This window comes from Heterocephalus glaber, unplaced genomic scaffold (assembly GCF_053883595.1).
Source record: "Heterocephalus glaber isolate CG9 unplaced genomic scaffold, H.glaber_assembly_v1.0 deba00001497, whole genome shotgun sequence".
NCBI lineage: Eukaryota > Metazoa > Chordata > Mammalia > Rodentia > Bathyergidae > Heterocephalus > Heterocephalus glaber.
The window spans coordinates 18856007-18883172 of NW_028258320.1; the positions used below are offsets into that span (position 1 = coordinate 18856007).

General features: G+C 37.9%; 1 protein-coding gene and 1 non-coding gene across 17 annotated transcripts in view; both read right to left on the bottom strand.

The window, feature by feature from the left end:
• Positions 1-27166, bottom strand: part of Ccar1 (cell division cycle and apoptosis regulator 1) — a 53230-nt gene that overhangs the window by 6082 nt on the left and 19982 nt on the right. For 15 of the 16 annotated variants that reach the window (XM_021259499.2, XM_013072898.3, XM_087184796.1 and 12 more), the window contains 14 exons: positions 25558-25672; positions 25261-25453; positions 21170-21299; positions 20107-20268; positions 15782-16007; positions 15007-15120; positions 14301-14467; positions 13363-13573; positions 12477-12560; positions 9438-9623; positions 7819-8010; positions 3235-3474; positions 2444-2555; positions 202-284 (listed from right to left, as the gene is read on the bottom strand). In XM_021259499.2, coding sequence (XP_021115158.1) covers positions 202-284; positions 2444-2555; positions 3235-3474; positions 7819-8010; positions 9438-9623; positions 12477-12560; positions 13363-13573; positions 14301-14467; positions 15007-15120; positions 15782-16007; positions 20107-20268; positions 21170-21299; positions 25261-25453; positions 25558-25672 — 2215 coding nt within the window. Of the gene's footprint in view, positions 1-201; positions 285-2443; positions 2556-3234; positions 3475-7818; positions 8011-9437; positions 9624-12476; positions 12561-13362; positions 13574-14300; positions 14468-15006; positions 15121-15781; positions 16008-20102; positions 20269-21169; positions 21300-25260; positions 25454-25557; positions 25673-27166 lie in introns of those variants that run through there. The other variant, XM_087184803.1, reaches the window with a different exon arrangement.
• LOC147825589 (small nucleolar RNA SNORD98) lies at positions 14598-14662 on the bottom strand. The gene has a single exon (XR_015440604.1). It is a non-coding gene; the product is annotated as a small nucleolar RNA SNORD98 (small nucleolar RNA).

Below are 27166 nucleotides of genomic sequence, written 5' to 3' on the forward strand. Positions count from 1 at the left end.
AATATAGAAGAAAAGAAAATGAGACATATTGGTTATCTGACATTGCCACAAATACTAAAGAACAGTAAAGTGAATTTTGTTTACTGGTAATATACAGACACACAAGGACCACTAAACTTTATGACATTAGGTTTAAAAATAAATTTAGATCATATAAGATATGGAAATCCCATTATAAAGAGTACAGTATTTAGTAAATACCTTATCTTTAGATGGCTTCTCCTTGCAATACCTGTTGATATCTCTTTTGTCATCTCGTTTATTCATTTCTTCCTCATCGTGATCTGTAAAATAAGTGTGATAGAACAAAAACTCTTTTTCTGGGGGGTTGGTGGTGGATTTTTTTTTTTGGAGACAGGGTCTGGCTCTGTGATATAAGCTGGCCTCAAACTTGATGCAATCCTCCTGTCTCAGCCTCCCAGGTGCTGGAATTACAGGCATGCACCACCATGTTTGTCAGGGTAAAAAAAAAATTTTAATACAAGTATTGTAAACTTTGGTAGAAATCAAAACTACTGAGGGCTGGGGATTTAGCTCAGTGGTGCCACGCCTCTCTCTCAAGTGCAAGGTCATGAGTTTGATCCCCAGCACGACAAAAAAAAAAAAAAAGAAGAAATCAAAACTAATGTATTGAAGAAAAAAAATCCCAAATGATGAAACAGCAAGAAATATATGAATAAAAATAGTTTTAGGGTGGACATGATTATAAGCCTAGCATTCTGGGAGGTTGAAGCAGGAGAATTCCAAGCTCAAGTCCAGCCTGGGCAACATGGCAACTTAGTGAGACACTGTCTAAAAAAAGATTTTTTTTTTGTACCTGAGATCGAACTCGGGACCTTACGCTTGCGTGGCTGGCGCCGGAACCACTGAGCTAAATCCCTGGCCTGTCTAAAAACTTTTAAAAGGGTTGGGAATGTAGTTCAGTGTGAAGTGTAATCCCCAGTACTACCAAAAAACCCCAACAAAAAACAAAAACACAAAAAACAACCACCAACTTTTAATGTTACATGAAAGAATTACAGAACTTTAAAAATAGAAAGAAATTATAAACAGTAACCAGCAGTGGCACATGCCAATAATCTCAGGTACTAGGGAGGCTGAGGAAGGAGGATAACAAATTTGGGTTCAGTGTGAGCAACTCAGCAATAAGGGAAATCCTACCTCAAAATAAAAAAGAGACAGAGATACCTTAGTGTAGAGGCCCTGGATTCAATCCTCAGTACCACAAACAAAAATAAACAGGAAAGCAAGCAAGCTCTAAATGCACCCAGACAGCAACAGCTTTTGAGATACTAAAAAGCTTTTTATCTTCTTAAATACTTCACATTATAGTCCCTTCCTGGACACCCACAATATACATTAGTAGCTAAACAAGCCAACCTTTGCTTAACAAACAAATCTTTGGTTTTTTAAGACAGGGTCTTGCTATATAGCTTAGGCTGGCCTTGAACTCCTGACAATTCTGTCTCTGCCTCCCAAGAACTAGGATTATAGGCATGGCCCACCAAGTCTGGCAGATTAAATAAAATTTTTGCCCTAATATATTTTATTAAGCTCGAGAGCAGTTAGTATCTTTGGACATTCTGGAAATATTGCATTACATCAGATGGTACACTGTATTTGAAAAGTTAAAACACACAGAACAACTTAAAAGAGGGCCAGGGATTTAGCTCAGTGGTTCTGCCGCCTGCCTCGAAAGTCCAAGGTCCCGATTTCGATCCCCGGTACCAAAAAAACCAAATCAAACGAATTTAAAAGAGAATAAAATACTAAAACATCCATGAATTCGCTAACACGGTAAGTAAACAAAACCAGTCACAAAAGGCCCGTAAATTATTTGACTCCATTTATGTGAAATGTCTACAATATACACAGAGACAGAGAGCAGACCAATGGCAAGCACCACTGCAAAGAAAGAAAAGAGCTATATAAAGTGCTGGAGTCTGAGGGTGCAGCTCAGTGGTACAGTGTGTGCTTAGCATGCAGGAAGCCCTGGGTTTGAACCCCAGCACCAATACATACATATATGCACGCATACACATATTCTATAAAGCACTAGAGACTATTACACCTCTTTTTTCTCTTTTGTTTTTTAAGACAGCATCATTATATAGCTCAGGCTGGCCTTGAACTTGAGGCAATCCTGGTTCAGCCTCCCTAGTGTTGGGATTACAGGCATGCACCACACCATGGCTGATTTATTACATCTTTTTGGATACAGATGAAGCACAAAATTGAGGGAAATTATTTTCATCAAGTTAGTTTATTAATAATATAAGGGACATACAATAATGTGTGAAAACCATCTCATGTAAAAATAAATAAAATGACTAATTTTTACTTAAGAACATTTAAAATTTTTTTATTATATATAATGAAATATATGCACAAAGAAAAACTATTTTCTCAATTCTAGGAAGTATTATGTAAATTTGAGTCATACCATCCTCATCATCCTCAGCTTCTTCTGCTTCCATTGGGTCATACTCATCTTGATTATTATCTTCTTCAGTTTCATCATCATCTTTAGAATCATCTTTTCTTTTATCTTCTTTCTATAATATAAAATGACAAAATGAAGCAAGATATTTCAACAAATCAACTGGAAAATGTTTAAGTTCATTCAATTTATTTATTTGAAAAATTTCAAATTGTTAATTTCTTCTAACAGCAAAACACTTAATAGGCTATTAAGGAACAGTTTAACTATGTTTTGTTTTGTTTTGTTTTTGGTACCAGGGATCAAACTTGGGTCCTTGCGCTTGCGCAGCAGGCAGCGAAACCACTGAGCTAAATCCCCGGCCCCAGGAAGTTTAACTATGAAGGCTTAATATTTTTGTTTTTGGTACTAGGGATCGAACTCAGGACCTTGCACTTGCCAGGCAGGCGCGAGCCGCTGAGCTACATCCCTGGCTACTTATTTTGAGACAGGATCTTCTCTATGCATCCCGCTGGCCTCCAACTTGTGGCGATCTTCCCTCCTTTGCTTCCCAAAAAAAGGGACAAATTTCTTTTTTTCTTTTGGTACCGGGGAACAAACTCGGGTCCTTGAGCTTGTGATGCAGGTGGCGGAACCACTGAGCTAAATCCCTGGCCTGGGACAAATTTCTAACAATGTATAAAACTTCATTTCAGGTTGGTCTTTATAATTTACCATTCTGATGGAAACATCATCATTTGGACACTGTAAAAGAAAACATTCAAATGTTGCCAATCGTATAAACAACTACAGACCTTCCTTTCATCTTTATCTTCTTTTTTATCTTTATCATCTCCTGATTTTCTCCGTTTGGGCTTTGGTTCATCAGTTTCATCATCTCTTTCTTCTTTCTTATCTTTTCTCTCATCTTTTTTGCTTTTCTTGTCCTTTTCTTTTTTGTCCTCTTTCTCAGGAAGAGACAGTAATGATTTGTATATTCTCACACCAAAATCTCTCTGAAGCATTTCATTGAAAAGTTCTGCAAACAATGAAACCTATAAAAAAAGATACCAAAATTAACTCAAATTCAATAGAAATATTGGATAAATCTAGCATTAGTGGGCTGGGGATTTAGCTCAGTGGTTCTGGTGCCTGCTTTTTAAGCGCAAGGTCCCAAGTTCAATCCCCAGTACAAAAAAAAAAAACAAAAAAAACTCTAGCATTAGTAACTAATCAGATAAAAACTCACCAAATCTAGTAATTTTAAACATAGTTATAATAATTGATGTCAGTGATGCTGAAATACTCAAAATCCTCAAAAGGATATTCTGAAGATACAATTTGGTTAAAATAATAAAAAATAATGGCTCCACAATAGAAACTTTGAAAATAAGTAGAAAGATTTCTATACCATCCAAACAAAACCAATAATTTTTACAATAAATACACTTTATTCACTGACTCAACAGATTTCTTTTTTCTTTCTCTTCGAGACAGGGTCTCACTAGGTAGTTCAGAATGGCTTTGAACTATGTAGCCCAAGCTGGCCTCAAACTCAAAGCAATATCCTGCCTCAGCCTTCTGAGCGCTGGGATTATAGGGAAGATACCACTATGCCTGGCTTCAACAAGTTTTAATCAGAAACCTATTCTACCAGGAACTGTTACAGGCACTAGGGATACAATAATGAAAAAAGAAAAAACAAAACTGATTTAGCCGGGGGTGGTGGCACAACAGGAGGCCAGCCTAGGCTACATAGTGAGTTCAAGACCAGCCTGAACTACACAGTGAGACTCTGACCAAAAAAACCAAATAAATATATGCATACAAACAAACAAAAAACAAAAAACTTCCTCTCATGCAACTCACAAATCTAGTGGAAAGAAGAATAACCCAATCAGCATATAAGAACAAGCACAAAGAGAATTAATTAACATGGAAGAATAGTCAAACAAAACTCTTGGATCAGCTAAGATTTGAAAAGTGACCAGGACCGGGATTTAGTTCAGTAGTTTCACCACCTGCTGTGCAAGAGCAAGGACCCGAGTTCGATCCCCAGTACCAATAAAAAAAAGTGACCAAAAGGCAGCAAAGAGATGAACCATACAGATATCTAGGAGAGTAATATTTCAAGAAGGGAAAACAATTCAAAGCCCTAAGTACAGAATATACATTATTATTCAGTGCCCCACAATAATGAGCTATAGCAAATCTGTGAATGTAAAATGATATACTAAATTTTCTATGTAAATATTTCTCATGCTATGGTCCGTTGATTTCAAAAGATTTTTGTTTGTTTTCTGTTTTTAAGACAGGATTTCCCAAGCCAGGTGCGGTGGTGCTTGCCTGTAATCCCAGCACTTGGGAAACTGAGGCAGGAGGATCACCTCCAGTTCAAGGCCTGCCTGGGCTACATACTGAGTTCAGGGCCAGCCTGAACTACAAAGGGAGACCTTGCCTCAAAAAACAAAGCAAAAAAAACCCCAAAAGAAAAAAAAAAAGACAGATTTCCCTACGTGGGCCATGCTGGCCTCAACCATCCTCCTACCTCAGCCCTCAGGCATTCTGCCACCATAATCAGCCCTCAACAGATTCTTAGGTAAAAGCGTCCCTAACTTGAAATGGTTGCCCATCACTGTAAAATGTTTAATCTATTTAGTACTACTCAGTACAACACTGATCAGGCTATCTTCCTGATCATAATGGATAATGCAATTAATTACAATTATAATTTTATAATTATTTTCTTCAGTTCATGGCCAATACTGACTTTCAAATAAAGAAATTTACTGTTAGTAAAATATTTAAGATGCTGCAAATTCCATTCTTTTAACCATTTATGTAAATTAAATTCCCATTTATGTAGAGAAATCTTTCCTTTAGTTGCCTCTTTTCCATTACCTAGAGACTGAAAGCAATAATGTTCAACTGAAGGAAGCCCAGAATGATAACTAAAAGAACAGGAATCTAGATCTCTCCACTTACATGTACTGAAAATTTGAGATACAACTACTATCGATATTAAATGAGCCAAAGTTAAATTGTACAATTATCTTAATTACTGAATGACTTATTTTATGTCTTATACTCTACTTTGAAGATACAGTGTATTAACTATTGTTATTCTCTTATGTAGAAAATTTTTTATAAAACAAACAATGATTTGGGCTGGGGATTTAGCTCAGTGGTTCCACTGCCTGACTTGCAAGTGCAAGGGCCTGAGTTCGATCCTTGGTACCAAAAAAAAAAAGGAATGATTTTTTTGAATTCATGTGTCAAAGTGACTTCTGTATTCAAATGCTAAATTAAAATAAAACTACCTAAAAATGATGGTGCATGCCTTAATCCTAGCACTCTGGCAAGGACAGACAAGAGGATCACAAGTCTGAGCCCTATGTGGACAACTTAGTGAGTTTGCGGAAAGCCTGCCTCAAAATTTTAAAAAGGCTCAGGATATAGCTCAAGTGAAGGCCATAAGTTCAATTCCCAGCACAGGAAAACAATACCAACCTACCAACCAACCAACCAAACAGAAACTAACCAAAGCGATATGTTAGTAGGGAGAAAAAAATTATCATTTTTCCAGCAAACAGCAGTTTCAAAAATTGCATGGTTTTCAGAGTGGTATTAGTTAGATAAGCAGTATACACACTTATAAGCAGAAAGTAACACCAAAAACTATATTATCTTGAAAGACTTACATTACATGGTAGGTACTATTAGGAGTTAACTATGTCAACTGTTACAAAAAAGGCAAAATGATAAAGTATCTAGTGTTTAAAGACACTGTATTGGGATTATTAATATATAAAAAGTCAGTAATAGCTAAGTATTTATAACCTGTTTCATATCAAGACCAATAAACATGCACTTGTTTACTGTACTGTGTGACTGAATACAAGGATTTGTTCATCATGGGCAAGAGCTTTAACACTGAAATACATCCCCAGGCCTTTTTTAGTTTTATATTGAGACAGGGTCTTGGCTTAGTTGCCCAGGCTGGCCTCGAATTTGCTATCTATATGCCTCAGCCTGTTATTTATCTTACCATTTGGTAGAAAATGGGCTCCTGAATCAATGAAACATGACTGATTTTTCTTAGGTGATTTATAAGGTTAAAGAAATGTGAGAAGACAGGCATGGTGACACATGAAGAGTAACTCTAGTTACTCCAGACATTTGGTTTGTTTTTTGTCTTTGAAACAGGGTCTCACTAGGTAGTCCAGGCTGGCCTTGGAACTCTCTGTGTAGCCGAGGCTGGCCTCAAAGTAGGAGAAATTTTCCTGCCTCAGCCTCGTGAGTGATGAGATCACAGGTGTGCAACACCACACCTGGCTACTCCAGCCATCCGGGAGGCTGAAACAAGAGGATTGTAAGTTTGAGGGTAGGTTAGTCAACCTAGCAAGACCTTGTCTCAAAAATATAAAAAATAGGGCCCGGGGATCTAGCTCATTGGTTCTGCCGCCTGCCTCACAAGCGCAAAGTCCCGAGTTTGATCCCCGGTACCAAAAAAATTAAAATAAATAAATAAAATAAAAAATAAAAAGGATTGGGGATGTAGCTCAGTGGTAGTGTCCTTGGGTTTGAGCCCAAGTACTGCAAAAAAGAAGTGGAAAAAAAAATTACCCTAAAAAGTTAATGCAAAAAGAATATGCAATATTATAGATAATGGAACTGTATGTGCTAATAGTAAAGGGGAAGTAATAAGTCAAAGAGTAATAAATCAACTGTTGCCTAGCCACAAAAAAGTGAAATATATTGAAAATATTCAATAACAGAACACAATCATAATTTTATAGAAAATTATGATTTTATAGAGTACTAAAAATTACTTAATATTTTTGGATATCTTATTAAAAGAATGAAGCAATTAACTAGGAATTTTCAATTGTTTATATAACATAAGCATAACTTTTACATATAAAACTGCTCTAAAAAATAAAAAGTAGATGCTTGTTGAAAAGATTAACATCAATTATTTTCTCTTCTAACTCAACTAATCATAAGTAAAATGTTCAGTTCCATTAAATGGTATTCTAATTCTAGGGAAAATAATAAAGCATTACCTCATCCTCTAGAGAGACACTAGATATTATGTATCTCCTGACATCCACCACCATTCATGAAACAGCCTTAAGAAAAACAGAACTGAACCTGAAAACTTGATTAAGAACTTAGACCCAAGTGTCAATTTACAGGAGATAAAGGACAGAGAACATGATTATACCATTAGAATGAAATTGAAAAAGCAAGTCTATAGGTAATTTAATTATGTTGTGTTTCTGTCACTAATTTTGAGAACACAAAATGAGAGCAATGAAAAAGCAAAAAGATTTGTAATATATTCACTAATAACGTGTAGACCTTATCTACGTGCTAATTCAAACTTAAAACATTACCTCAAATGAATGTTCTTTATTATCCTCTAATCTGTAATCCAAAAGGACACTCAAAGACATGATGCTACAATCAAACTTGCCACTTTTTGCAGCCCAATTTGGATGTACAATGATGGCTGGTTCATCAGGCAAAATGTATCTTCTTTCCCGACGCTGGCGCTCCATTTCCTCTTGGCGTTTCCTCTCTTCTTCCTATATATATAAAATTTTATGCCATGGTTGAACTTCCATGTATAATAGCAAAACTTATAACCATATAAAGAAGGCAAAATTCTCACAACGTTTTATTAAGTATGGTAGATTTTATGACTCCCAATTCTTTTTTTAAAAAAATAAACACTTTTCTTTGGTGTTGAGTTTGTTTTCCTTCTTTTCGTTTTGGCACTGGGGATCAAACTCAGGATGTTGCACCTGCAAGCCAGGCTCAGTGCCACTGAACTAAATCCCCAGCCTTTCCTTTTTCTTTTAAAGCTAGATCTCACTATGTTGCCCAGGATGGCCTTAAACTCCTGGGGTTCAAATTATTATCCTTCAATTGCAGGTACAATAGGCTCAGCTCCCAATTGTCTTTCTTTTGGATTTTTTCTTTTTTGGTATGGGGATCGAACTCGGGTCCTTGTGCTTGCAAGGCAGGTGCCGGAACCACTGAGCTAAATCCCCGGCCCCTCTCTTCGATTTTTGAGCAGAAGCAGCCACCTTTCACTTGGGCATGGTGATAAAGATTTGTAATCCCAGCTACTGGGGAGCCTGAGGGAAAAGGATCACAAATTTGAGGTCAGCCTGGGCAACTTAGCCAGATTTTGCTTCAAATTAAAAGATTCTGAGGAAACGGTGATGCCTGCAGTTTTTGAATTTTCCTAAAACCTCACATTAAAAAGAGGAAGTTAGGCCATGTGTGGTGGAGCATGCCTGTAATCCCAGCACTGGGGAGGCAGAGACAGGAGGACTGCCTCGAGTTCAAAGCTGGCCTGGGTACATAGTGAGTTAAGGGCCAGCCTGAACTATAAGGCGAGGTGACCCTGTCTCCAAAAAAAAAGTAAATAAATACAATAAAAAAAGAGGAAGTTAGCTGGGCATGTTGGCACATGTCTATAATTCCAGCACTCTGAGAGGCTGAGGTAGGGGGATCTCAAATTCCAACCCAGGCTGGGCAATTTAGCAAAATGCAAAATTCAGGGAAAACCATTTCACTAGAACTCAATCTGAGTGTTTTACACAGAACTGTTCTATACCTGGATTGTGTAAATGGCCACACATCTAAACACACTTATCAAACCTGCAGAATTATGGATTAAAATTTGAATTTTTAGGGCCGGGGATTTAGCTCAGTGGTTCCAGCGCCTGCCTCGCAAGTGGAAGGACCGGAGTTTGATCCCCAGTACCAAAAATAAATAAATAAATAAAATTTGGAATTTTAGGCCTGGGGATTTAGCTCAGTGGTGCTGCCACCTGCCTCACAAGCGCAAAGTCCCGAGTTCGATCCACTGGTACCAAAAAAAGAAAAATTGGATTATTACATGTAAATTACACTTTCATAAAATTATATAAAAATCAAATTCTAAGAACCCCCTACATACCAATATTAATCTTTATAGTATATTTCAATGTTGAATACACACCTCTTTATCATCTTCAGATTTCCTATCATCCTCCTCTTCCTCTTCTTTCTCAGATTTCTCTAATTCCTTCTGTTCTTCTTTTTGTTCTTCTACTTTAAGCTGTTTTGTCAAACGAGCTATTAACTGGGATTTTAATCCTTTGGAACTAAGAGCTCGACTTTCTAATTCTTTTCGGAGATCATTTACCTAAAATATGGAACATAAAAAAAAGGCACATAAATAAACTATAATGATCTCTTATCTGACTTTAAGAAATCTGGTAAAAAGAAACTTGTACAGTTCATTCAATGTTTGTAGAAATGGAAAATGATAGAACATTGTTGGAAAATAACTTGAAACTTGTTTTGAGATGCTTAAATTCTTTTTAAATACTTTTACCCAATAATTTGTATGTAATAAATGTCATATATATAATATATAAATATATTTTTAAAAATGGTGCTGACAGAAATCGAACTTATGGCATAAACCATGGTAGGCAAACACTCTACCACTGATATATACCCCACATCCCTAGACCCTGACCCACAAACTGTAATTTCTGAGAATTCACTTAAAAGAAAAATCCTGCACACAAGAGGTGGAAAAAATAGATCTATGATAGACATTCCCTCCAAAAAAGTACAGAATCTAAATGCTCAACAAAGTTCAGTAAGAAAAATCAGTAAATTAGATGAAATAGTATAGAATTTAAAGTAATGGTTAACTGAAAAGGATGAGATGACAATTTCTGTATACAACATGACAGAGTCAATCAACCAATTACAAAGTTTACACCCAGTAAAAAAGGAAATGGACCTGGGTGTCTGTAACCCCAGCAATGAGCAGAGCTGAGGGAAATGGATCTCAAGTGCAAGTCCCACCCAGTTAATTTAGTGAGGCTTAGTCTCAGTCCAATATGAGAAAAAAAGAAAGAAGAAACTATATCAAAATTTCAAGTGATAATGTTTGATAAAAAGTGTGAGTAACTTTTTCCCTGCATAGGTCATTTAAAAAATAAGCAGGTACTATATAACCAAAAGGAAGTTTCAAATGACTGCCAGGCATGGTAGTGCACGCCTATAATCCCAGCACTCGAGAGGCTGAGGCAAAAGGATTGCTTTGAGTTTGAGGCCAGCCTGGGCTACCTAGTGAATTTATCAAAGCTAGCCTGAACTATATACCAAGATTCTTTCTAAAAACACCAAAAAAATGGGCTGGGGACTTAGCTCAGTGGCACCGTGCCTGCCTTGCAAGCACAAGGTCCTGAGTTCAATCCCTGGTACTGGGGAAAAAAAACCAAACCAAAAAAAAAAAACCCACCAAAAACCCTATAGTAGCAAAGCCTTCATCTAACTGCCTGTATTTCTCAATCGAAAGTATTCTAGGCTGGGGATTTAGCTCAGTGGTTTTGCCACCTGCTGTGCAAGTGCAAGGACCTGAGTTCGATCCCCAGTACCCTCCCCCAGAAGTATCCTAAATGAAACCTGGTATTGGCAACTTCGAAGTAATGCAGTAAGAAGAAATGCTCTTCTTATACACATTCTCTACATATTAAGAAACAATGTGGGCCAGGGACTTAGCTCAGTGGTGCCACCACCTGCCTTGCAAGTTTAAGTCCCGAGTTTGATCCCTGGTAAACCCCCCTCCCCAACCAGGAATATAGTTTTGGGTTTTGAGACAGGGTCTCACTATGTAGTCCCAGCAGGTCTTGAACTAGTGGTGATCCTCCTTCCCCAACCTCCCAAGTGCTGAGATTATAGGTATGGGCCACCATTCCCAGCAGAAATATAGTTTTAAGAGTCATGGTTCAGCTCAGTGGATAGCGCACGCCTGTGATCCCAGCACTGGAGAGGCTGAGGCAAGACTGCAGTGAGTTGGAGGCCAGCCTGGGCTACGTAGCAAAAAACAAAAAAAATCAAAGGTTCAGCTAGACAGGTATGGTATGCCAGGTATGTAGCATGGACTACATATAAGTCTCAGTGACTTAGAATGTGAGTTCACAGGACCACTTGAGCTCATGAGTTTAAGACCAACCTGGGCAACATAGTGAGACTGTCTCACCCAGAAAAAAAAGGTAGTAACGAAGTAGAAAAATATGTTCCCTGCTCAGAACAGAAGTTAATCAAAAAGTATTGTATACCTAAAATGTACCAATAAACTAAATGGAAAAAAAAAAAGAAGGTTAACCAAAGGTCAATTTTTTTGGTACCGAGGACTGAACTTGGAGCCTTGCGCTTGGCAAGGCAAGTGGTGGAACCACTGAGCTAAATCCCCAGCCCTCCAAATGTATTTTTAAAAAACTGTTTTCTTTCTTTGTTGCTGTTGTGTTTTGAGACAGTCTCACTAGAAGGCTATCCTTGAACTCCTTATATAGCACAGGCTGGCCTCAGGTTGGGGTCATTCTCTTGCCTCAGTCTGCTGAGTTGCTGGGGTTATAGGTTTTTACCACCACACCCAGGGAGATTACTTTTTATGTTTCGTTTTCCCCCTGAATTTAAATTACTTAAGTACTGACTTCCAGGAAAGTTCCCAAACCAGAAAACAACACCACTGTCACTACAGTCACTTCCATATCACAGGCATTTGATAGCTACTGGTTGAAATGATTTATAGACATCTTTTAACTTACATATATGTAAATATATGTGAACAATCAGGACCCCATCTCAAAATAAAAATTAAAAAGGACTTGGCCACTACCTGTTTTTGTAAATAAAGTTTTATTGGCACGTGGCCACCGCGCCCCCCCACCCAAAAAGGACTATGAATGCAGTGTGGTACAAAGGTCCTAAATTCAATCCCCGGTAACACAAAACAAAAAGCAAAATAAGAAAAAACAGAATGTATACAATCAGTGGACTGCACCTTGAATTTTTTTACATTGTTCTAGGAATTGAACCCAGGGCCTGGTACATGCTGAACAAGCACTCTACCACTGAGCTCTATTCACAGCTCATCTTCACTGATTTTTATTAGAAACAATATGGTTCTCACTCTCTCCAATTATTCATACCTGTTCAGAGACTTCAAATTAAAAATCATAATATTCAAATTTACCTTCATTGTCTTTGGATCCAGTTTAGACCAATGAGTAGGTGTAGAAATCTCTTTAGCTTCACCATCATCCTTCTCTTCTTCATCCTAATATACAAAGTTAAGAACATAATTACTATTCTGAAACCTTAAAATAAAAGTAATTTATTTTTAAAAGTTTGTTGCTGATCTGTGCAAGGTCACAAATGTTTCAGATTGTCTTCTCCTAAAGTTATTATTTAGGCAAGTCCACAGACATACACTCTACCACTTTTAACTGATCACAAAGACACTCATCAGCCAATCAAAGCCAGATCTGTGAAACACAAAAGGGTCATAAATTACAACACAAAGGATATCAGGGATGCACAAACACTGCCGGTCTCCACTAACCACAGTGTGTGATCTTGCCCCAATTTTCAAGCCACCCCAAGACTGATTTAGTCAGACCTTTGAAATGTACCAAAGACGTTGCCACATAGCCTGAAATTCCCAATTTCTCAGACTTGTGGTTGTCCAATTTCAAATATCCATGACTAGAACTGATCACCGTGAAAAAGAAAATTTTTTAAATTTGAGAAAATGGCAAAATGCTTCAATGGCTTAATACTGAATCTTGTTCAACAACTGGTCCCAGATTCCAGCAACTAGACCTATGGTAAAAACAAAGTTCTGTGCAATTTAAGCACACCTTATTTTCCTTTGAGGTCTCAGCACTCTTAAAGTCAGCGTAATAGACAGGTTTTTTTAAGAGAGAAGAACATACAACTACTCTGCTGAAAGCTGGTTACCAGTCGCTGTGAGCAGCTATGCTCCTCCGTGTGTGTGCTGTGTAGTGTGTGGTGTGCATTGTGCCTGTGTTCCTGTGCCTGTGAGAAGCGGGAATAGAAAAGGGATTAGCGTTCAGTGCCTGTTCTCCATCAGCCTCCTTGCGTTCACCCTGAAGTTTCTCCACCAGCTGCTGCTTGTATCCTCGGGAGAGGGTTTCCCACTCTGAGCGGGTGGGAAGGCAATGCCAAACATCCGGGAAAAATAAAACCACTGTCTCCACATGAGCTGGAACTGTACGCCCCTTGTGGGTCTCCTCAGGGCGATGGTAGCGAATCTCTGCAAAACGGTACCTGTTGCAAGGGAAGAAGCATGTTGGAAAAAAAATTCTAAATACATTTAAAAGATCCTAGTTCACTTGTAGCACATCAAGTAAAGAAATTTTGCTGCAAGAACTTGAGGTTGGTCTAAAGAAAAAAAAATTATAGAAGCCATAGTTCCTCTTTTGGTACATTTGTAGAATATTTTATTGGTTAAAGAAGTATGTTCCCACAAGGCATGTTCAAGTTTGATTACAGAGCTACCCATGTTTTAGAGAATACCTGGAGAAGCTGGATAGCTGTTCAGATTTCATGTGCTAAAAAAGAATATTCTCCATTAAGTCACAAGAAATACTGTATACTAAAATGCACAGGACAAATAAGCCTCAAGAGAAAATATGGCTGAACAAAAATAATCAGCAACTATATCATTTTATAACAAAGATTTATAATGAAATGAAGTTCTCTCTTGACGATCTTCTCCAGCTATACATGAAATGAAAAATATTTTCAACATACATCCAAGTTCCAAAGTACAGCATAACAAAACATTTAAGTTTTCCATTTATTTTGATTAGTCTTTTATTCTTTTTTCCCCCAAACAATTTGGGCACCAAATAAACTTTTGCTACAAATGGGGATTTCCTTTGAGATTACCTGCACAACCAGGGATGTTAAAAGTAAGGGGAAAAGGCTGACAAGAATAGCTACGTACTCTATCAGAAAAACATTTCTAAACAAGAAATGAATTGGTACTTACCATTGTGTGCATACACTTAGATCAATGCCTGTCAGAGCCTTACAACAACGAATAGCAGTCTTAATCAACACAGAGGGGTCTTTTTCTGGGTCTGGTCCATCCAACGAAGGAGACCAGTGCCCTCCAATGGCCATGGCTTCATCCTTGCCTTTCATGCCCACTAAAAACTAATTCAAAACAAAGAATCATTTCCATATATCATGTAACTGGTTAAATTACAAATAAACACTTGAAAGGGAAAGGTACAAACCTTTCCAGTACCAGTTTTACTACCTCTCGTATCTGTCAGTCAAGGAAGAGTTCAGTTCATCGTGTTCCACACTGCATTTCAGCAATGGAATAGGATTTACACATCATAACTCATCCCTCTAAAATATTTCTTCAGATAAGAGTTCTTTTAAAGAAATAAACTATAATTCAAACTTTAACAGCATCCAGACACTCTAAATCCCATTATCACTAACATTTTTACCATGCTACAAATTTAACACATCAAACTGAAAGTTGACTTTTAAGTTATATGCAAATAAGATATAGTGATAATCTGCAATGAGAAAACATCTACATTATTAAATTGTGAGTACATTAATAACACTAAAATTATTAAACTAATCAACAAGATTAAAAATGTTATTTTAAAATTTTATGTACATAATGAAAACTAAATGAATATACACCTAAAGTTAAAATAAACATTTCATTTTACCTTAACAAGTCTAGCAGGATGTTGAAATCCATCCCGAAGTTCTTGTGGGTCTTCAGCAAGAGCACATGACTTATGATACAAATCTTCCATGCTAGGGCTAGCCATCAGCATTACCTATTATAGTCAAATAATTCAATCCTGTCAAAAGTCTAAAGTAATGTAAAGAAAATGAGAAGTACTACTAATTAACTTTACATATAAGCTATCAGATGTTTTTAATAAAAATGGAATGTAAAGTCCTATAGAAATAAAACTGTCATTAGATACCCTATAAACTTTTAACTTTCCAAGGGATGATTTCCCCCCACCAAGGGATGATTTTTTTTAATCAATGTTTGAAAACTGATTGTGGGGCCTGGGATTTAGCTCAGTGGCCCATGTCTGCCTTGCAAGCCAAGGTCCAGAGTTTGATCCGTGGTACCAAAAAAACCCAAAACCCAAAACCCAAAAGAAATTACTGACTTTAAGGCATACAATGAATGTTATCCTGAAGACTAGCATTTAGTGTATCCCTCTCCCAACATAAGTTTTATCAGAGGCTACAGGAAGTCAGATATCATTCAATAATGAAGTTTTCATGAAATTTAACAAATTAAAACAATAGCCATTATTTGACAGCTTATGAGGTGAGATAGAGGTTAAATTAAATACCTAAAACAGAAAACAGATGCATTCAGATCTATTACCTAATAACCACTTTCTAAGGAGTAAATCTACTTATCTTATATGAACAATTCTAAGAAATGCAAGCTGTATAACACATTAGAATACAAACCTTTGCACTATATAAGTGGTCAGCATCTGGAGGATCAAGAACAGCCATGTTTTTTTCTAAGGACTCTACTTCTCTGTGCATTACATAGAAATTGCAGTAATTTCCCAGCTGAAATGGTCTTGACAAAGGGAAAGCATCCACCCACGTAAACTGAGCATCAAAAAAATCACTAGGTATGTATAAATTCTGATAACGGCGCCTTAGTTCCATCATGTCACAACTACGGCTGAAAAACAGACATGAGTAGTGAATAAAGAGCCTTAACATTAAACGTTATGCAAGCATTCACCGAACTTGGAAGTATATTGTAATACCCTGAAGTACTCTGAAGTATCAAGAGCCTGATACACTTAAAATGCAAGCTGGAAAGGACAGTTAAATAATGCGTTACACATTTTCACAGAGATGTATGAAAATCTTATTTTTATTATTTCTATACTCATAGCTTTGAATAAGTAGTATCTAAGTGTTACACTGACTGTTCTATCTTTTGGGTGAAGCTTACAATTCATTAGTGAAAACTCTTTGAAATTAAATAACTCAAAATCCAGTTCCAGAAAAGATCTGAACAAAAGCAGTTCTGCCACAGAACTACATATTGGGAAAATTGTACTTCATATAAAATGCATACAAAGAAGGGATGAGCAGTACCAAATTAGTACATGTGTGTCCTTCAAGCAGGTTTTACACAGTTTAACACAGAAAAATAAAAATTTTATTTAGCAGTAAGCACCTAGATTAAGCATATTTAAATTGAAAATTAAATACAAAAGTCCATGTGAAAGCAAAATCAAACTGTGTTTTGATTGTCCACATCTCCATCCCTCTAGGTGAATGATATAGAATCCGTATCCAATAATTATGTAAATAAGATAGGATTCTTGCCTTTTAAATCTGGCACTGGTATTTTATTATTAATCTTTTGTTTTGTTTTGTTTTGGTACTGGGGATCGAATTTGGGACCTTGTGCTTGCAAGGCAGGCAGTGGAACCACTGAGCTAAATCCCCAGCCCTGATATTTTATTATTTATTTATTCCATTACTGGGGACTGAACCCATGGCCTTTGCACTGAATTTCATTCACAGCCCTTCTTAAATATTTTTATTCTGAGATAAGGGTCTCCCCTAAATAGCTAAGCTGCCTAAGCTGGGCCCAAACTTGTAATTTGCCTGCACCAGCCATCTACAGTGCTGGGATTATTAGGTGAGTGCAACCATGCCTGGCTTGGGAGTAGTACTATAAAGGATGATTTCCTTTTTCTCAAGAAGCAAAACTTTAGAAGTTCAAAGGACAAAAACTCAAAGGTAAACCAACTTGGTTAAAAAGTCAAGAAATGCCAGGCGTGGTGGCACAAGCCTCTAATCCCAGGACTCAGGATGCCGAGGCGGGAGGATTGCTTGGAGTTTGAGCCTGAGCTCCACAGTTGAGTTCAAGACCAGTCTAAACTACATATAGCAAAGACCCTGCACCAAAAAACAAAACAAAAACAATACAAAACAAAACCCCCAAAGCCAAGCAATGTTTGTTAAAAGCATAATGAATTAAAGTGGAAAATGTCAACAATTTGTAAAATCAAAAATTATCTACATTGTCTTTTGAAAGCCAAGTGGAGTGGTACAAACCTATGTCCCAGATTCTGAGGCCAGGGGTCACTTAAGCTCATGAGTTAAAGACCACCCTGACTGCAAAACAGACCTGGTGACAAATCAAAAACAAAAATCCTCAAATAACAATTTTTTTTTTGTACTGAGGATCGAACTCGGGACTTTGAGCTTGCAAAGCAGGTGGAACCACTGAGATAAATCCCCGCCCTCAAAAACCTAAAATAATAAAAAACTGAACTAATCTATATGTAAAGATGTCTTTGACAGAAAGAAGAAATGAAAAACGTGAGGGATGTAGCTAGCTCAGTAGTAAAGCATTTGCCTAAAATACACAAGACCCTGGGTTTAACCAACAACAAAAAACAAAAGAAATATAGATACACTTTAATTGTGGTTGCTGATATGACTATACTTTATTTGGGATAAGATTCTGCTATCAAAATGATAAAAACAGGAAAAAAATTGGGTTTTGTTTTTAAGGAGAAAAGTGTGTGATAGTTTTCAAATATTGTATTTTTTACCCTAGAAATAAAATCTATACTAAAAGGGAAGAAGTAAGTACAAATAGCATTACTTGGGGCTACCAGCTCTCACAAACATGTAAGAAAGTTTTGTTTTGTTTTGTTTTTTGAAATGGAAGTGCTGCTATATTGGTCTCAAAATCAGAATCCTCACAACCTCAGCCTCGAAAGGAACTAGGAGCACAGAAGCATGCCTTATACTGCTTCCAGCTAATACAACGAAATTTTGATTTAAGTAACTCCAGATGAGAAAGGGCATGGAAACTTTAAAATGATTTTTTTTTTTAAGGTACCGGGAATCGAACTTGGGTCCTTGCGCTTGCGCAGCAGGCGGCGAATCCACTGAGCTAAATCCCTGACCCCTTTAAAATGATTTTTACTTACAATGAGTTCATTTGATGTTCGAGGACTTTACTTCACAGTGGTTAAAGTGAAACTGTGGAAGGAGCTATTTCATTTCATATCCTATATATCAAGTCCTCCCAGATAGCATTTAAGAAATGAGAACAAATGACTTAAAAAACAGAATTTTTCAGCTGGGCATGGTGACCCACATCTGTAATCCCAGTATTCTGGAAGGCAACAGGACTCAAAGTTTGAGGCCAGCCTGGCCAACTTAGTAAGACCCAAAACCCTGTCTCAAAATAAAAATAAAACAGAGCTAGCTCAGTTGTGAAGGCCCAGTAGTGAAAACAACAAAGATAATAAACAACAGGGCTGGGGATTTAGCTCAGTGGTTTCGCTGCCTGTTGTGAAAGCGCAAGGGCCTGAGTTCAATCCCTGGTACCAAAAAAAAAAAAAAAAAAAAGATAATAAACAAAAACAATCAGAACTTCTCTATTTAATATCCTTGGAGTTGGGAAAGTGATTTTGATTCCAATGGATTTCTCTAGAATATGAAGACTAGATATTTTAAGTGTAAGAGTAAACAAAGATAACAAAAGAACTGTAAATTATAGAGTACTGATTTGACCATAAGCAAGAGTAAATGAACACCAGTTGGTGTAATTAAGCAAATATAATTAAGCGAACAAAATTATGCAAAGTTAGCAGATAAGATATTCTTAGGCATTAAGTAGCTTAAACAAAATACATTTGCATGCTACATCTATAACTGAACATATAGGAATTTTAACTTCTTAGCCAGTATTATGAATATTAACACTGTACTCTGTTGAAATATAGCAGTATCTTCTCAGGTCACTACGATGCAGTTATGTGTGGCCAAGCTAAACAGCTTTGAGATGACTTTTATTTTATTTTTTTAGACTTTTAAAGATTTTTACTGTCAAGCTGGTTGTTCCATTTATTACACTATCAGCAGTGGTTGCTATCATAACCCACTACCAACATTCATTATGGGGACTCTCTGCCACACACTGGATTAAGTGCTTCACAGATATAAATGCACCTAGGGCCAGAGATTTAGCTCAGCAGCATCGCGCCTGCCTTGCAAGTGCAAGGTCCTAAGTTTGATCTCCGGTACCAAAAAAAACAAAACAAAACAAAACACAGGCATGAATGCTCCTCATATTAATTCTGCAAGCTCCTGCGAGATCTCAGCGATGAAGCTCAGAAATTCCTGGTAACCTGAGCCTTACCCACTAATTACAAAAGCTCAGTAATGTAATTAGACATATGTAGACAAGTGTGTGTATTACACAGGTCTGAGTGTCTTCGTAAGTCTATGTGTGGACACTACACTATACTGACACAGCTAAAACTGAAAAAATTGGTTCAAGTTGTATTACTGCTCCATGCCATACAAAAGATTATTCGTGAATTTAAGTCATCAAAATAACTGCATCTTGGGGCCAGGATTTAGCTCAGTGGTTTCGCCGCCTGCTGCGCAAGTGGCAAGGTTCCCAGTTCGATCCCCGGTAAAAAAAAAAAAAAAAAAAAAATCTACATCTTAATGATGCCAACTTTAAGAAACAATTTTTGTCACAAAGGAATTTCCTCTAGGGCTTCACTTTTCAATGATTGGTACCCTAAGTGAATGTACACAAATAATGAATGCACCCTTGCAAAAAACTAAATTGTGACTTCAAATTTCACTTATAGCCTTAAGAGTAATAAATATCTGTGAATGAATTGTACAAGAAAGCACCCATGAGTATAATACTCTACACCAAACCAAACAGAATTATGAAATTAATAATTCAATCAAACAATGCGAGGAAATACAGAAGAACCTACCAATCTAAAGAAAACTTGGAAAACTGCACGGTGTAACGTGGAACAACACGTCGAACTCTCCGAGGTGACCGTTCTCTCTCTCTTCGGGGAGATCTCTCCCGGGATCGCTTCCTCTGAGGTGATCTTTCTCTGGATCTACGTCTTTCTCTTTCTCTTTCACGACTTAAAGCAAATTTTTCTAACATTACTATATTTTTGGTATTAAGGTAGAGTTCTTTAAAAAAAAAATGTAATAGGTAATTTAAGCAAAATTCCACAGTATAACTGATTCACTTCTTAAAACTGTGGTTAGGGCTGGGGATCTAGCTCAGTGGTTCTGCCACCTGCCCCACAAGTGCAAGGACCCAAGTTCGATCCCAGGTACCAAAAAAAAAAAAAAAGAAAACAAAAAACAAAACAAAACTGTGGTTAAAACCAGGGATGGTGGTGCACACCTATTATCCGAGCACTTTAGGAGGCTGAGACAGGAGGATCAAATGTTTGAGCTCAACCTGAGCAACTTAGCAAAACCCTATAACAAAACTAAGAAAATTAAAAGAGCTGGGAATGTAGCTCAGTACAAAAGCCCTGGGTTCAAACCCTAGGGCTGCCAGCAAAAAGAAAAAAAAAAGAAAGGGCTGGGGATTTAGCTCAGTGGTTCTGGCGCCTGCCTTGCAAGCACAAGGTCCCGAGTTCAATCACCAGTACCAAAAAAAAAAAAAAAAAAAAGCATAAAACATACAAATAAACATAAAATTTACCTTTTAACTTTTTTTTTTTTTGAAACAAAGTCTCACTATATAGATCAGGCTGGCCTTGAACTAGCAGTGATCCCATCTACTTCAACCTCTCAAATGCTGGGATTACAGGCAAGCACGACCATGCCTAGCTCTTTCTAACCATTTTGTGGCGGGGAGTAACTGGGGATCTAACTTGGGACCTTGCGCTTTTCAGGAAGGCGGGGGAACCATTGAGCTAAACCCCCAGCCCCTTTTAACCATTTTTAAGTGTACAGATAAGTGATATTAAGTACATTCAATTCTTTTTGTGCAATCACCACCACCCAGAGTATTTTAAAACATACCTTCGGTCATCTTTTCTATTAGGCACTTGATCCCCTCTGTCATTCCGTCCCGAAAATCTAGATGGTGGATCTAACCTTCGTGCTGGCTGTGGCTGTGAAACTATACGAACAGGAGGCTGCAATAAACCAGCTTAAAAATACACAGAAAAAGTATTTTAAAAACTTGTTTAAAGAAAAGTTTAAAAGCACCACCTTTTTGAACTTGATAAAATGACTGAGACTCACTAAGTTTGCTGGTTTTTTCCCCTACTTTCTAAGCAGGGATAGAATTAGGGATTGAAACCATGGCTGCTGTCAAACTGAGTCTCTCTCTCGTGCGCGCGCCCTAAAATTTTATTTTGAGGCAGAGTCTCACTAAATTACCTGAGCTCAGAGTTGTGATCTTCTTGCCTCAGTTTCCTGAGTGCTGGCATTACAGGTATGCCATGCTTAAAATTTTGGGGGTGGGGGGTGGATTTTCAAGACAGAGTCTCACTATATAGCCCAGGCTGGCCTCAAACTAATGGTAATTCTACTTCTTCTGCCTCTGTATGCTGGCATTATTTGTGTGTACCACCATGCCTGGAAAAACTGTTTTTTTAAAGTCAGCAGAATATATAAATTAGTTTGAAGAACAGGAGTTGTTTTTGGGTTTTTCTTTTTCTCCTGGTACCAGGAATCAGACTCAGGACCTTGTACTTGCCAGGCACAGCACCACTGAGCTAAATTCCTGGCCTCAGGAGTTGTTTTTGATGAAGTCTTCCTAGTATTATACATTAAAACTACAAATTTCATTTAGAAATAATACAAATATTTTCCATTTAGGAGAGTACAAGTCTGCCTTCCTTAGAACAATGCAAATTTAAAATCATGTATTGGCAGATCTAAGTATTTTTAGAAGAATAACTAGAGTAAGTAACCGAGTCTTTCATGATGTTAGATTAAAATTTTCATCCCCCTTTCAACATTTCATCAAGCCATAAGGATTAAAAAATTTTTTGTTCTATCTGTGCTGCGTGGCACAACCTATAATCCCAACATGAGGGAGGCTGAGGAAGGAGGACTACAAATTCAAGCCCAGTCAGGGCAACCTAGCCAGACCTTGTCTAAAAATAAAAAAGGGCTACAAATGTAGCTCAGAATTAAAGGATGCTCCTGGCTTCAATTCTCAAAATAGCCAAAAAGGTTTTTCTTTAAAACTGCTCAATGGGGGGCTGGGGATTTAGCTCAGTGGTTTCACCGCCTGCAGGTGCAAGGACCAGAGTTCCATCCCCAGTACCAAAAAAACCCCACAAAAAACAAAAACTGCTCAACCTTGGGACGGGGGATAGAACTCACTGGTGGACTGTTTGTCTGCCATACTCAAGGCTGGGTTTGATCCCTGGCATGGGGGGAAAATGTTAACTGTGTCTGAAGTAAAGAGAACTATTAAACATCATGGGAAATAAGCATGACAGATAAAGCACTAACACGATGTACGAGAAATTTACCATCTCTCAGCTAGGTCCCTATTTTTCTGGCACTAGTCTATGATGAACACATTAATTCCCTTACGTAGCCTAGTATAGAGTCTGTGTCTGAATTGTTGCTCTGAAGCTTGTAGCAAGAAAATCTCTCAACTACTGTGCTTCCAAACAAATTAGTTATAAGTCTGATTTCTTATTATGAATGGAAAAATGTATATGTCAGCAGGATTCTTATGCTTCTTTGATACTTAAAAACATTTAGAGCATCAAGAAGAAAACAGGTGGGTCAGTGGTGTACACCTGTAATCCTAGCATTTGGGAGGCTGAAGAATGAGGTAATTCTGACTGGAGACCAGCCTGGACTGCACAGTCTGCTTCAAACTGTCTCAAAAATAACGAGGGAGAGAGGGACGGAGGGAAGAAAAAAAAGAAAGGGGGAGAGAGAGAAAAGAAGGGCAAGAAAAGGGGGAAGAGGGGGAAGGAGGGAGGGGAGAAAGAAAGAGATGAGAAGAAAAGCCGGGAGGAAGAGGAGAAAGGTAAGACGAAGAGAGGGACAGCTGGGCAACATCTATAATCCCAGCTCCTCAGAAGGTTACAGCAGGAATTTGAGTCCAGACAGAATAGAGAACCTCTCTCAAAATTTTTTAAAAGGGCTAAGAATGTAGCTCAGTGCAAAGGCCCTGGTTTCACTCCTCTGTACTAAGAAAAAAGAACAAATAGGAGTGTGGGCTTCTTAAAGTTTAGCTCAGTGACAGACCACATGCTTAGAAAACATTTCAAGCACTAGCACCAAATAAATAACTGAGAATGGGGGAAAAACTATTTCTTATATTAAATACTACTTAAGTCATCTTTCTGACCTTCACTGCTGAAGGTATTAGTCACTGAAAGACATTCTCTAGCCTTCCAACAAATGATCAACTGAATACTTAAAACTCCACTGAAATCAACCCCATCTTAACTTACTTTTTTCCTAACATTTTTTTGGTACCGGAGATGGAACTTGGGTCCTTGAGCTTGCAGGGCAGGTGGCAGAACCATTGAGCTAAATCCCCGGCCCTTTCTAACACTTTTTACACTACTCTCATTGTTCATATTAATTACAACCAAGAACCTGGGACACATCAATACCAGAAATACCGCTTCCAGGGGTCCTCCCACAATTTATTTTTTTCCCCCATTACTGAGGATTGAACCCAGTGCATTCTACCACTGAGGTACATCCCTAGACCTTTTAATCTTACTTTCGTTCTAAGACAGGGTCTCATTAAGTTAGGCAGACTCAAACATTCGATCATCCAGTCTTAGCCTCCCTAAGAGCCATGGTGCACAGCTGTGGTTTTTTTTTTTCCTGGTAATGCTGAGGATCAAACCCAGGGTCCCAGGGATGCTAGGCACACAGTGTACTACTGAACTACATTCTGAGGTCCTCCTCCTATATTTCTTCTTTAAAAAAATTTTGAGGTAAATGCTCCTATGTAGTTGAGCCGGTCCTCCTGCCTCAGCCTCCTGAGTGCTGGGATTACAGGTGTGCACCACCACAACCAGCTACAAAGTTGTATTTTTTTCTACCTGAACAGTGATTATTTATAATCTGCTTTATGACTTTGCTATGTGCCACTACTTAATGAGTAATGTTTTCTATCATTTTACTGTGTCACTAATTCAAAATAAGAGAGAAAATGTTACAATTCCTTAAAATGCCAGTTAGATAGGCTTCTTTTAGACAAACCTATTATTTTAAATAGTGTCTGTAAGAAAATATCCAGAATAGCAAGCAATCACTTTGCAAAGGAAAATTTAAAGCTTGGTTTATTCATTTGACTTACTACGGTTCAATGAGTAATTTAAAGCATTACCACCAAATTCTATGTGTATGTAAAATATTCCAGGTTATGTTCATAAGAAATAAGTCTCAAAAAGATGTTCTCCAATAAAGATACCAACGGTGTATGTGTGCATGGCTACATGTGATGCAGGCCTATAATTCCAGCATGTGGGAGGTGGAGGCAGGAGGATTGCTGTGAGTTCAAAGCCAGCCTGAACTACCTGTCTCAAAGCAAAACAACACAACATGGTGGGGAGGGTGTTAATATATTTGGTATTTAAATCCACAAAGATTTTTGTAATTCACAGGAATTTTCTATTCACTGAGTTTTTGTCTTTTTTGAGACAAGGTCTCGAGCTGGAATTCAGGCTGGCCTTGAATTTGTGGCAATCCTACCTCCGCCTCCCAAGTATTGGCATTACAGGTATGGGCCACCACACCCACCACTGAGCTTATTTTTATCACTAAAATCAACTTTAAAAATATTTCCATATAGCTTACAGAAGTAGAAGACATTCTACTCAGGATCTTTAAACTTCCTTTCAAGTTTTCTCTAAGTCCCTGACTCTTTTGTAATTAAAAGCACACTTGCTGGGAATGTAGTAATGAAACGGTAGAGCGCTTGTCTAGCATATGTGAGGACTGGGGTTCAATCTCCAGTACCATAAAAAAAAGACAGGACAGGACAGGACAGGACAGGACAGGACAGGACAGGACAGGACAGGACAGGACAAGACAGGACAGGACAGGACAGGACAAAACCACCAATGGCTAACAACCTAGGTTAAACCAGCAAGCACAGATAATGCACATCATACCTTTTTGCTGTGGCTGCTGGAGTAAGGGCTGTGGCTGCGTCTGCAGCAGTGGTGTAAGAGAAGCGGCTGAAATCTGTGCCTGCAGCAGAGACTGAGGCTGGGGCTGAGCCTGAACTCCAAATGTTGTCTGTGGTGCAATTGGCTGAAGTACAGCAGGAGGAGTCTTCAATAAAGGTTGGGTTTGGGACTGATTCTGGATATAAAAAAAAATTTTAAAAATTTTTAAGAAAAAAAATTCATAGTGAATTAGATAACTCAATTACAAAACTTCTACAATATCTTAATTCAAAATTGTACCTGATTTGGTAGTGTCTGAATTCTTTGAGCATTCCATTTAAAAGGCATATTAGGATTGTAAGTAGCTTCAACCAATACTCGATCACCCACCTGGGGAGTTTTCCCTTTGACAGCACTGAAAAAAATAAATATAAACACAAGTAAAAGAGATTACCCCCAAAAGATTTATACACAATTTAAAGTGACTCTCCCCAAAAAGATCTTTAGGCTGGGGATGTAGCTCAGCAGCATCACACCTGCCTGGCAAGGGCAAAGTCCTGAGTTCAATCTCTGGTACCAGAAAAAGAAAAATCTATATATTTGGTATTTTTAATTTTTTTTTTTTTGGTACTGGGGATTGAACTGGGGACCTTGCACTTGCAAGGCAGGCACCGGAACCACTGAGCTAAATCCCCGGCCCTATATTTGGTATTTTAAAGTATACTGTATCTAGGCTAGGGATGTAGCTCAGCAGCACAGCACCTGCCTGGCAAGCTTGATGACCTGAGTTCAATTCCTGATATCAGAAATAGAAAGAAGAAAGAAAAGACAAAAAAATAAAGTATACTGCATCTGAAATGGAAGTCTGGAAAGCTCTTTTTAAAAATAGAACAGGCCGGGGATTTAGCTCAGTGGTTCTGCTGTCTGCCTCGCAAGCACAAGGTCCTGAGTTCGATCCTTGGTACCAAAAAAATAAAAGTAAACAGATCTGGACTCATTTGGAAATGATCATATAAATTCTCTGTATGTGAATAGCTGTTTTTTTCTTTTTGTTGTGGAATACCAAGGACAAAACTCACAGCTTTTCACATGCTAAGTGTTAACTATTTTCAGCTCCTTTTTTTTCTCTAGTACCAGGGATTGAACTCAGGACCTAGTGCTTCCGAGGCAGGCATGGCACCACTGAGTTAATTCCCCGTACTTCTTTGTATTTTTTGTTTTTAGTACTGGGGATCGAACTCGGGACTCTTGGCTTGTGAGGCAGGCGACAGAACCACTGAGCTAAATCCCTGGGCCCTCTTTTTATTTTTTGAGACAGGATCTTGCTAAATTGTCTAGGCTCACTTCAAACTTATGACTCTCCTGCCTCAGCCTCCCCAGGAGCTGAGATTTTAGTATTTTGCCATCAACTCCAAGCAAACACAGAGTTAGAAACACAAAAAATGACTTGTTACTTCACATTCTCCTAGTATTACGCTTCATTGTATAAACAACTTTCTGATATAACTCAAGAGTTAATTTGCTTTGGTTTTCAAAAAAAAAAACACAAATGGAGAAAAAAAAACTCTGGAAACTTAAGTTACAGAAAAATCTTGTATGATAATTTCCCAAATATAGTACTTCTTAAGGAAGTTCATCAGAAATACACTAGAAATATGTCTTTAATCCCAGTACTCAGGAGGCTGTAGCAAGAAGATCAAGAGGTCAAGGCCAGTCTGGGCTACATAGTGAGTTTTGTTGTTGGTGTTTTTCTTTCTTTTTTGTCAGACAGGGTCTCCTTATGCAGCTCAAGCTGGCCTTGAACTCACTATGTAGCCCAGACTGGCCTCCAACTTGCAGCAATCCTCCTGCCTCAGCTTTTGGAGTTCTGGGGTTATAGGTATGTGTCACCATGTTCCACTAGTTAGTC